The sequence below is a fragment of the Salvia splendens genome, chromosome 17, assembly GCF_004379255.2.
Source record: "Salvia splendens isolate huo1 chromosome 17, SspV2, whole genome shotgun sequence".
NCBI classification, from domain to species: Eukaryota; Viridiplantae; Streptophyta; class Magnoliopsida; order Lamiales; family Lamiaceae; genus Salvia; species Salvia splendens.
Genome location: NC_056048.1, coordinates 2,475,870 through 2,488,419, shown reverse-complemented (window position 1 = coordinate 2,488,419; position 12,550 = coordinate 2,475,870). Strand labels below are relative to the sequence as shown.

The 12,550-nt window shown below is 35.5% G+C and overlaps 2 protein-coding genes across 2 annotated transcripts; both read right to left on the bottom strand.

The window, feature by feature from the left end:
* Positions 1-3,317: 3,317 nt before the first annotated feature.
* LOC121774079 (DDB1- and CUL4-associated factor 4-like) lies at positions 3,318-8,670 on the bottom strand. Its single transcript, XM_042170996.1, has 13 exons — positions 8,580-8,670; positions 8,402-8,508; positions 7,036-7,176; positions 6,732-6,862; positions 5,998-6,222; positions 5,529-5,701; positions 5,178-5,278; positions 4,784-4,849; positions 4,363-4,418; positions 4,206-4,263; positions 3,894-4,014; positions 3,694-3,813; positions 3,318-3,619 (listed from the first exon to the last, which is right to left on the bottom strand). The coding sequence occupies exons 1-13, from the start codon at positions 8,587-8,589 to the stop codon at positions 3,525-3,527; spliced, it is 1,404 nt and encodes a 467-aa protein (XP_042026930.1). The 5' UTR covers positions 8,590-8,670; the 3' UTR covers positions 3,318-3,524.
* A 2,261-nt stretch (positions 8,671-10,931) lies between these two features.
* On the bottom strand, positions 10,932-12,272 carry LOC121773812 (transcription factor MYB61-like). Its single transcript, XM_042170725.1, has 2 exons — positions 11,829-12,272; positions 10,932-11,740 (listed from the first exon to the last, which is right to left on the bottom strand). The coding sequence occupies exons 1-2, from the start codon at positions 11,956-11,958 to the stop codon at positions 11,016-11,018; spliced, it is 855 nt and encodes a 284-aa protein (XP_042026659.1). The 5' UTR covers positions 11,959-12,272; the 3' UTR covers positions 10,932-11,015.
* Between the last annotated feature and the right edge of the window lie 278 nt (positions 12,273-12,550).

The following is a 12,550-nucleotide window of genomic DNA, read 5'->3' as shown; positions in this document are numbered from 1 at the left end:
TGGAAGGCGACTTAATCCTATATTGTGAAAGCTGAGCGGTTGAGTTTCCATTCATACTTTCATACTACAATATTCAACCATTATTTTATGCTCATAAAAGTTTAAAATTTATGTAAAAAATCTTGTAAACTTTGTGGATGATAAGGATTTATATACGCAAGTCCTCCCTCCTCCGCCCCAGATAGTTGATCTTATTTTTCTATTTTGGTCTGTCCAACATAGTTTGTCTCATTTCACTTTTTACCATTTTCGGTAATAGACCATATATTCCACCAACTCATTCTTACTCACATTTTATTATAAAACTAATATATAAAAGTAGGACCTATATTTTACTAACATTTTCAACTCACATTTCATTACATATCTTAAAATTTGTGCCCGATCAAAGTGAGACAAACTATATGAGACGGAGGGAGTATAAGATAAAATGGATAAAGTAAAAAAAAGAAAAATAATGAGAAAAGTTATATACATAATATCGAGATTAATTTTGGTAGACGGGTCAAAAAGATGCAACTGCTTTTCATGGTCGAATGAGGGAGTATAAAAAGTTTTACAGTCTATCATCTATGTTTAGACGACGTCAGCTCTCTAGCCTATGTGAAATGCAAAAATTTTCATCATTATTTCGTGGTGGTACGAAAATTTTTATTATTGTTACATGCTGGTAAGAGAAGTTTCGTCGTTGTTTTATATGGATACAAAAAGTTTCATATTGTGAACCTCATTTAGTGAAGGAGTTGATGGTGTCTAAACACGGATGGCGTAATGTTATAAAATGAGGATAAATTGCCAAAAAAATCCAAGACGTAATGTTATAAAATGAGGATAAATTGCCAAAAAAATCCAAGAAATGTGATCAAATTTTAGTATGTCCGGTAATTTTGAAAATCAACCATAAAAGTTACGGAGTTTGAATTTCTTTCAAGTATAACCGTGGTAAGTTTTTAGTAAAATTGTAATCTGATTTGGAAATGTAAACAATGTATTACATGTTGGTGCCCTGAATTTCACACCATGAGATAATTGAGACTAGATCCAAATTTTATAGTTTTTCTGGCTGATTTTTAAAATTGTAGGACTGGCAAGATTTTTTACCGAAATTTATGGAGTAATATTTTTGACAATATGCCATAAAATGAAATACAAATATATCTTTTTGTATCATTTATGTTACCATCACATTGAAATATTTTTTATACTCCTGTATTTTTATCACCTCTATTGTGGAATTAAACAGTTTTTGCTCTTGTAATATTGATTCCTTTTGATTCTGTGATGATACTACCAAACCAACTATTCCTCTTTAAGGTTATGAATAATAACAACCACCAAATCCCCTACCCATACCCTCTTATTTATCTAGTTTTCTTCATTGTTAATTAGTGTATTGTTATTTGATAAGAAGAGAAGTAGATGTGTAGTTTTGACTGTATAATGGATTGAGCTTACCAACTCCTCCTTTAGTTTTCTTGCTTTGATGAGTTGAAATATTGAACCAATCCCCTTTAGTCAATTTTCAGAATTCTTTTACACATATACAATTAATAGCTGCCAAATGATTATTATTATATGAATCTCTATGCCTGATCACTCTAAATCCAAACTCACTCAAACCCAATCATTTACAAGATTAATTAACAATCCTTACTTTTGGCTGTACGTGTGTATATTTTTTTATTACTAAATATAATTATTGTGACAAGAATTTATGCTGCCGCTTTTGGATTTATTAGTTGAACAACTCTATCCCTACAATAAATGCAGTGATAACTTGTAAAATTGTAATATTGGTTGCCCTTGTGATTAAACGTAAAGATATAGCGTGAGGATTACAATTGAAAAATGATATTGCATGAGGTTTAATTCTTGTTGAATCAATATTATACTCCTATATTTCTTTAGTTGTTATTTACAATCACATTCACTCTCAATCTCTCACCCTATGACTGCTCGAACTCTGAGATGAGGCGACATTAGGTCATCCATAATAGGATGGATTGCCCCCAAATTCGCAACCTTATTGTATAGTGTAAGAAATTATGCAGTTGCCGCCAAAACTACCTAGATGTGGCGAAATGCCGGAAAAATCAGGCTGACGAAGAAGTGCCCAAATGGGCACTGTTGGGACGACATTGAGGTTAGGGTTCACAAGATGTTCTTCGACGAAGAACAAAAGAGTTCAAATACAAGAAATTTTTATTGGGATTTTATTATTGTTCAAATACTTGAATTAAAATACACTAGTATGTATTTTAAAATGATAGAATTGAGAAGTTGGATGAGGCATGTTGTATTGAAGGTGTCATAGCGGTTGACGTGACAGTTGAAAAATGAAGTTGCGAGTGAAAAATCGGGTATTATTGTGCGCGCCCTTAGAGTAAATTTCTGAACATGCCTCTATGATTCTATCCTTATCTGCTGATTTTGTCACGGGCTTTCCTCTTTGTCGTCTCTTTCGAATCATAGCACATCTTATTCTTATGTTCCCACTCTCAACCTCCCTCAAAATTGATATACACAATTTTGTCTTATACCGATAACACACTTCTCTTTCTTTTCAACCCTTGAGTAATTAATATATGTTGTCGATTCAACACTCCACACATCATAATAGAAATCACAGTAGTGATCAAGAACACTCCTCTTAGTAAAACGAACACTGAATTTGATTGATACATAATTGGAGTTCACACTTAACCTGTAGAGATAATAATTGTTTAAATCACAAATTTTTTTCAAATTCTGGTTAGTCTTATAAAATTTAAAAACGAAATATCAAATCACAAAATTTCATTTTTCTTATATTGTCCCATTCGTGTACAAAACATCAAAACATCGTCTTTTGATACTACTCAAAAGAAAGTTGGTTCATCAAAATAAGAAAAGAAAAAAAAATACTACTGTACTTATTTTACTTAAAAGACAAAATTTGACCAAACTTAGTAACTTAAATGACTTAGTAATTAGTATCCATATAATATAAATAGGCAAAGAACTAACGACTGGGGCCACTGATCAGGGATATAATTAGTCCTATTTCTATAAATGCAATAATGCACGTAACCAAGTTTAAAATTATAGAATCAGCAATAATGCGACAGTGTTCAATAAATGACAAATGCCAGTTCAAGATGACCATGAAAACTAGTTTAATTTCAGCTGTACTAGCAATGAATTCATATTTATGACTCTGGTCTGAATCCAACCACAGGAATTAAATAGCAATATAAATCAAAATTTGAATTTCACTAATATAGCATTTAAAAACAATCAAACTAGATAGCACAAGAATGATTTTCTATGGTCAAAGCTGAGTATAATAAATGAATGAATTGAAACTGAAATTTCATTCCAGAGTCGACTAATGTTTTTGTTTGTTTCACATCTCAAGGAGATTAGGGGTCAACAGCTACAGACACAACACCAAAATTAGTATCTCTAACTACATCTTTTCCTACTTCTAACTCTATAATGGTAGTCAAAGCCAGGCATAAGGTCTTGAGTTTTGTATGGTATAATCAGAGCCAGTCCATGTAATATATTCCCTCATATGATCCAAGCCAAGCACCCAAACTATGATCTTGCCAGTAATTTCTGTGATCTTGCCAGGCCGCTGTTAATTACGCGACAGAATCAATTTCAATATGAATTCTAATTTCAAGCAATTAGAAAAGAAAAGAGTTGTACCAGTAAAGGCGCCTCTTCTTGGCCAGCAGACTGCTGATGGAATCGAGTTCATAAATTTCACTTCCAAGAGCATTTCACCAGTCTTGATATCCCAGAGACGGGTGTAGCAGTCTTCCCCACCTGATGATGATAAACTGGAGATAGTCAGAACTAGTTTCAATCAGCATTAAGAAAGTGGCGTTCATAGAAACCATTTTCACCTGACATGACGACTTTCTCTGATGGGTCAATTCCTAGTTTTATAGATGTATGAGTATTTACATTGCCTTCATAAGATTGGACCGGGCCTCTCTGCATCAGACGATGATCGTAGAGCTTGATCTGGCGACGCAAGGTAGGGTAGGTTAGACTTAGTTTCCGGTGACCAAGAACAAATTATACTGTTTGTATACCCCAAGGCACTTGGGAGGTGGATATGCATTGCTATGGTCATGTAATTAGATATCCCAATATTGCACAGAAGAAACTAACGTCATAAATGTAGCTAACCATAAAATTGTTGGAGAACTAACCGAGCCATCCATGGAACTAGCCAAGAAGTATTGATCCCAGAGATCAAGTGATGACAAGCTACAATTCAAGGAAAAAAGTTCAATTTAGCATTCGTGAATCAAATAGAGATCCAGTAACAGATAAATGGAGCAAAACTAGTAAGTAAATCCTACTAACCAACAAACAGATGATGACATTGATGTCGTCAAAGATTTGTCTATCCTCCTTTTAATCTGCACATGTAGCTTTAGATGTTCACCAAGATGAATGACGACACATAAAAACCTAGAAACAAGTGGTTTGCTAGCATGATTAAGCATAACCGTTGTAACCATTAAGTGAAAAGTAGTCAGGTCCATAGGCAGTATACCTTCATCACATATATTATTTTCATAGCAAATGATAAAGGCAACAGTACTTAGAAAACTAACATAATATTGTGAACACTCTAATACGCATTTTGAGCATTTATAATTTAACAAGATGCAGTAAGTACAGTAGTCATTGTAGAGTTATGATCTGAAAGCATGCAGTTCGCACAAGGAGTTTCATGCTTAATTTTCACATCCATAAGCGCAGCTAAGGATTGAACTCTCACTTGTTTTTGGCGAGTGTCAACTGTCAAAATTGCTTTATTTCTCAATCCACATATAATGACCCTCCCCTGAAGAAGAAATAATATTAATCAATAATTGAAGAGAACACGGAACTAAGAAAGCCAAATTGCTGCAGCAAGGCCACAAACATCATAATGCATGGGAGGGAATTCATAAGTACTATGCCTCACTAGAGAAGCAGCTTGATATGTGTGTGTATGTGTGTAGAGAGAGAGAGAGAGAGAGAGAGAGAGAGAGAGAGAGAGAGAAAGGATATGGTACAGGCTGCTTAGGCATGCTAGAAGGTGAAGTCAGCCGAGAGCTTCAGATGTGAGAACTACTACATCAATAGCTACAAAAATACATCCATGCGTTTCTTTTTTTAATTCAACTTACTGATTGTACAAGCTGCACAGACAATACATCACTCTTACAATCAAACACCCGTGATGAACCTCCAGTTTCCATATTTAGCAACATAACTCCTCTGTTGGTCCCTACAAAAAGAAAACACTTGACGTTAACTATGAAGTGCACTACAGCACATTATTGTCACAAACTTGGAATGTTCTGTCTTTTATTAATTTAGAGACAAGAAAGAAACATGGCACAGATAAATAGGACAACTTTCCTCAGCAATTGCAGCAGGGAATGTAAGAAAACAAAGAATGGCAGTAACCAAGGGATGGCATGCTATCATGTACTAATAATTATATTATGAAGAACCATAAGAACAAAGGTGATTACCAATTGCAGCACGATTTCCTTCATGATCACAGTCAGCAGCCCAAATTGTCTGTTTAAATGAAGCAAGCTCATGAAATTCTTGTATTTGAACACTGGCGCCAAAATGTAGTGGCTTACTTAGGTCTAGTAGGTAGACAGATCCCGAAGTATTTTCCGACCCCAGTGTTGTGATGCTGTTCTATTGTTAAGTATACATTAATGAGTGAGATTACTGCAATTTAAGTATAATATCAGCATATTTGAACTAAATAAAAATCAAGACCACAGCAATCAGATGGGCCAAAGTCTCAGTAATATTATCCATTCAACAATGACCAAGCACGATTTGATTCTGCACAGTTATGCACCTTAAAACACATCAGTTAAAGCCTAAAGACAATTTAAATCACATTCTACTTAAATCATTTCAGTTACAACAATATTTTTTCTAGCATAAAATATCATAACAAGAAGAGTCACTAAAGGATACAGAAAGTATTTTGACAAAATGTCAGCTGGCAGACAACTCTTTCTCAGCGACATAAGAGAAGAAACTTCAGATGCCAAACATGTAGTGGATCCATACGAGCTCCCCAGTTCTTTGACTAGCTCTTTGCGCCTTGGTAGTGTATCTGAATTGAGAGGCCATACATGATCAACCTTGTGGTTTTCCATTGGATCTACTTCCTCTTCAGTCTTTCCAACTGGAAAAATGCTATGGCAGACCAGAGTCCATAATTGGTAAGAATACATGACCATCAACAAAGATTAGACAGAAAAACTGAATGTGGAGTAGATGAGCCAACACAGAATAAATAAAAGAAGACTACAGAAAAAGCTTCCAGCTTCTTTATGTACACTCATAAACATAAGAATTTGAGTTGGTCATGGTTTTACCAGATAATCTGAAGCATATCTAATTAATAGTTAGATCAGCACAATCCTCGGCAAGTAACTTGGCATATATAATAAACATATATAGATATTTAATCATGTAAATTGAATTTTTTGTGATCACTATCTTGCTTCCCGAATCCCGACTAAATGAAGAAGTCATTCACATACACAAAGAAGAACTACTTTGCCTATCAAGAAAAGAGGCTACTCACTGCATCATAAGTTCAAAGAATTGACAACTATTGGGAACAAAAACAAATTCAAATGATGAGAGTGATCTACTTGCCATTTTCAACATTTGAAGCAAGGTATGGAAATAAAACTCACCACAGTAAGCCATTTGCGCCAACACTCACTACTATATCTCTCTCTGTGAGACCGTGTTGAGACGAAACATCAGCAACCACATGTCCCAATGCAACATTTGCAATCCTCTTAGTTCCTCCGTATTTCCATATCTGCAATTTCCATACAAGTGAGCACATAAAGGAGAAGCCCTAAACAACAAGTGTCTAAGTTCATCATTGGTTGAGTGTGCAGAGCACAAAAGTCTGTATTGTAAAGTGAAAAAACATTAAAATAGGATACAAATTTCAAGATTCATATAACAATATGAGAAAGTAACTCTTACCATTGGTTGCGATGCATGGCATTTTTGATAGAAGGATTGGAAGTTAAACTTCTCTTTGCGGCAAAAAATTACATTACCCCACAACTCCCTGGACTGTATCAGCTTTTGCCTCAATTTTACGCTTTGGCATGAGCTGTCTCCCTGGAATTATAACGAAGGAAAGAATTATGTCTTAAGCAAGGTAGGCAGGTAAAACCAGGAACTCCAGCAGCTGTATGGGCTAACTAAAACCCTTCCCCTAAAATATTCTAATCCGGATTCCGGAAGTTAATCGCATTATGTTTTATTTTCGTATTACTTATTTTTTGTTGGGTGGGGGGGGGTTGGAGAAACAAGGATCCTTGCATTTACTCACTATTATAGAAAGCATAGATGCAACCACTTCCGTTTCCCCACAGTAAACCAGAAATACCACGCAAATATTACCAATCCGGCAATCCCCAGATGCAAGCCTTCATTAATCCAGATGAAATATAATCCAATCAATGCTCAATAGCTAATAACCTTTTTAAGCTCAACATGTCAGCAAGTACCAAAATACTTCATCTTAAATTGCATATTCAATCAGTTTTCTTAAAGGCTGGCTGATACACCAATAATCTTAAAAAGCTCGGATACAGGGTTAAGTTAGTCCACATTATACTGAAAAGGCGAGAGACACGTATGATGACCACACGGAACAATAAGGAATATGGTAATTGATTAATAAAAGGGGGCCTGGCAAAGCAATGAATCAATATCACAAACGAGCTGAGGACACACATCAATTAAAAATAACAGTGATCATAACAATATTCAAATTAAAGAGGCATAACAATATTCGAACTTCCGAAGGTGGATTGTGGAAGCATCCTTGGTAGGGGCTTAAACCCCATACCCTACCTACATCTCTCCGCCCCTGCTCCCCAGATACACCATTCAAATGTTCCCAATCCCCAGATGTCAGACCTCATTAATCCAGATGATATATAATCCAATCAACAGCTAATTAATAACCTTTTTTAGCTCAACATGTAAGCTACTACTAAATTACTTCTTCTTAAATCGCCTATTCAATCAATTTCCACCAATGCTGACACACCGATAACCCTAGAAAGCTCGGATACCGGGTTAAGTTAGTCCCAAATTATATCGCAAAATACTAGAGGCAGGTGTGGTGAAACATGAAAAGCAATCGATACATAAAAGAGAGCCTGGTAAAGCAATGAATCAATATCAAACACGAGCCACAGCAATTGAAAACAACAGTGATCATAATAGCATTCAATTAAGAGGCAAACAGAGACAATTCGAAGGTGGATTGTGGAAGCAGCCCCTTAATTACTCAGCACCAATAATCGCAATACAGAAAACTAGGTATATGTACCTTGGGTGGTGGGTTTGGAGGGGGAGGTTTTCTGGAAGAGCCAGGAATTGGGCCTTTGTGGGCGAAATAGCGTTTCTTCTCCTCGTCATAGTAAAATCCAGGAAGCTCTGCAACACGAAATCAAACGGTTAAGAGATTGAAGCGCTGAATTTGGAAGAGAGAGAGAGGGAGAGAGAACCTTTCGGCATAGCGATGAGCAAAGGGCAAGACTGCGAACACTGTCTTCACTTTTGCTTCTTCTTCTTCTTCGCCTTCGGCACAGGGAATAATAATAATAATAATAATAATAATAATAATAATAATAATAATAATAATAATCGATTATCTTTTAATTCATTATTAATTTATTCTTTGTTTTTTTTCATTTTTTCCATCATTTCTAGGGACGTAGGTGTGGTAGGGGTGACCATTTCATGAGGGTTGAGTTGTTATTGGAGTGATCTAGTAACTATTTAACTTGTTAATACTAAAATCAAACACGAATAAAACAATCAGTCTTAACATGAACTCGATTTGCTATGTTCAAACTCAAACATGATCCGCATATGATATGAATGTCGACACTATCCTATTTGTATTTTGATATTACACAATAACGATACGAAACTCAAAAACACATTATAACAATATGAAACGATGAAGACGTGTTGCATAGGAGATATGATTCGAAGATGTGGTAGTGATGTTTATGACATTGAAGTAAGGGGAGGAGTAGTTACAAAATTTTATGTTATTGCTAATTTATTTGGGCTCCTAGATACTAACACGACTTATTAGGTTAGCATGTACTACACGTAGGTGTGTACACAGTTCAAAAACCGCCGGTTTCGAATAATTTTATGTTATTGCTAATTTATTTGGGCTCCTAGATATTAACACGACTTATTAGGTCAGCATGTACTACACGTAGGTGTGCACACGGTTCAAAAACCACCGGTTCCGGTTCGGAACCGGCGGTTCACGGTTCAAAAAAATGTTGAACCTGAACCGGCCCGCCAAGGGTTTAACTAGTTACGGTTACGGTTCCGGTTAAAAAACCACCGGTTCCTGTTCAAAAAATTTCTTGAATTCATTTATTTGTAAAAATTGTTTTTTAAATATAAAAATCAATTTTTATAAATAATTTTTTTTAATTTTAATTGAACCACCAGTTTAACCGTTGAACCGGCGGTTCCGGTTTCATATTTTGTTGAACCTGAACCGGACTGTGTGAACCGCCGGCGCGGGTTCCGATTCCGGGTCATGAACCGCCGGTTCGGTTTGGTTTGTGCATGCCTAACGACACGTATATTTATTACTTTATCAATCTTGTGCTGTTAAAATTTGCATCGATCAATTTAAGGAAAATGAAAGGAAATAGACAGTTACTCCCTCTGTTCGCTATTAGGAGTCTCGTTGACTTTTCTGCACTCGTTTTGTAAAATTGATAATAAATAGTTAAAGTAGAAAATGATAAAGTAAGAAAGAGAATAATGTAGAGAAGACTCTTATCTACATTATTCTCTATCTTGCTTTACTATTACTCCCTTTTAACTATTTATTATCATTTTTATAAAACGAGTGCAGAAACGTTAACGGGACTTCTAATGGCGGACGAAGGAAGTATAATTTAGTTACTCAATATATTTTCTTATGGTAAGTTATTTCTTTGGTTAAATTGTTTTATTTTAAACTTACAATATTCTCATTATTTTATTTATAATTTTTTTATTTTACTAATTTTATATTAAAATTCACGTCATCCACTATAAAATTTATATTTTAATGGACAGATAAATAATATAACATCCATATAAAATTGTGTTTGTTTCTTAAAAGACCCACACGCTAATAATTTTTTCACGCAACGTGAAAATGAGAAAACGAAGGTAGTTAAAATTATTAGGAGAACAAAAGTTGATATAGATGAGAAACACAAGTGATAATAATTATTCTTCGACCTTTGGATAATAAGTGAGTAATGTTGACACGTTGGCAATGAGCTAGGCGTGACATAATATTTTCAAAAAATCAAAATATTTTTGGAATTCAAAGTGATAATCACCATCTAAAAAAATTAACCGTAGGATATAATAGTCATTTTAACCTATCAAAATCTGTAAGTAGAAAAGTTTAGTCCCCAAATTTGGGTTTAAGACTTTTCTAAAAGAAAAGTTGAATGAATGAACCTTTTCCAACATTTCCACATTTCCTTGTCGTCTATGCGTACACTGTGAGACGCCGCGAGACAACTGCGAACATGGAAAATTTCTTTTTCCTATTCGTATAACATTTTTGAATAATTCGATATTTTGTGTGAATAGTCGTACAAAAGCTTACGTCATTGCAATAAAATTCATGAAAATGATTGTTTCACGATTCTAAACTCAAAATTTAGAATATATAGCTCGTATCCAACGAATCGAATAAGCCCTTTGTTCGAAAAAAACCGAGCCTACTCTGCAGTCAAAGCAAAATCCCAGATGTCGCGAGCCAATGGTGGACTCTTAAAATTCTTTTTTATAGTGTAAAAGTATTTGTCGTCACAATAAATATAGAAAATTTATCTCTTAAAATTCCAAAATTATATGTAACTGATTAACAACCATAACAACAAATGGGAAACTTGAATGAATCAATTAACAATGTCCCAAGCAAGAGCATCATCCATAACCATAGGGTTATAATTTTGTGGAGCTATAAATGCAGAATCCAGAAACGGAAAATCGAAGTGACACGTGGCGTCAAACAGATCCTGCTGCAGCTGCTCACCACCACTTGAGCTTAGTAGAACCTCGTCCTCGTCATCATCCACCTTGTACTTGTACACACACGCCGCCGCCGCCACCTCATGCTGTCGTTGTTGTTGCTGCTGCTCAGGTTCCTGTCCCAGTGCTGCCAATTGCTGCGTCACCGCAGCCCAGTCAATGCAGCTGCTCTCGTTCAGAACGCTGAACTGGTCGTGCAACGACGATGTGGCACTGATGATGGGAGCCACGGCCGCGGCCGCGGCCGTGGCCGTGGTGTCAACAGTGAAAGGCTGTTGATGGGAGGCTGAGGTGGAAATGAGGCCTCTTTTGTTATTATTAGTGGAGGAGGAGAGAGAAAGTAGATTGTGTGTGTTGGGATCCAAACCCTGAGCTATCAGTTTTTTCTTGATGCACGAGTTCCAGAAGTTCTTCACCTCGTTGTCAGTCCTCCCAGGCAAGTGCTTCGCGATCTGCGCCCACCGGTTCCCCAGGATCCGGTGGACGTCGATGATCGTCCTCTCCTCCTGCTCGTTGAACGACCCCCTCTTCAAATCCGGCCGCAGATAGTTTATCCATCTCAATCTACAACTCTTCCCACACCTTTGCAACCCTAATTAGAAAATTGGGAAATTAAATATTTTTTTAATATATACAGAACAATTGGTCGCTAAAATCATGAATTTTCATTTAATTATTACCGGCGAGTTTAGGGACGGAACTCCAGCAGCCGTGGCCGTAGCTAGTGATGTGTCGGATGAGCTTTTCGTCTTCTTCGGGAGACCAAAGGCCTCTCTTCACCTTCTGTTTGCTGCAGCAATGGTGTCCCATCTCTCTCCCTTAATCTCCTTGATTATGCATAACTGCACCATCTATTTATACTAATCAGCAATTAATTACTTTTCTTCACTAATCATCACATACTACTTTAAACGAAAATTTGAAAGAAACCCTTTTTTTCTCAAATAAGAGTGTTTCCCCTAGTTTTGGCTATGCTATACATATTTTTTGTTGGTAAAGTGTACGAAATAGTATAAGTTAATATAATAAATATGCAAGCATGATTTAATATTTAAGGCAATTGCAAGAGACAGCAAGGGAAAATAATTTTGTAGAGATAGATAAATATTTCAAATTAATTAAACTTAAGCTTCACTCATTAATATTTACAATTTTTCTTCTAAGCTTCACCACCACTACTCTTCCATGTTTAATCTTCTTATTAATTAACACACAAAAATACATACCTTTCAGTAGACAGTTTTCTTGTGATTAATAAATATTATATTTAGAAACATGTAAAGCGACAAGGAAACTTTTTGGTTTTTCTTTAGCTCTATAATTACTTATTATTTTCATTGACCACATCCACGTTAAAAGTATGGTAAGCCAATTACACTATTATAATTTGACACTTTATAAT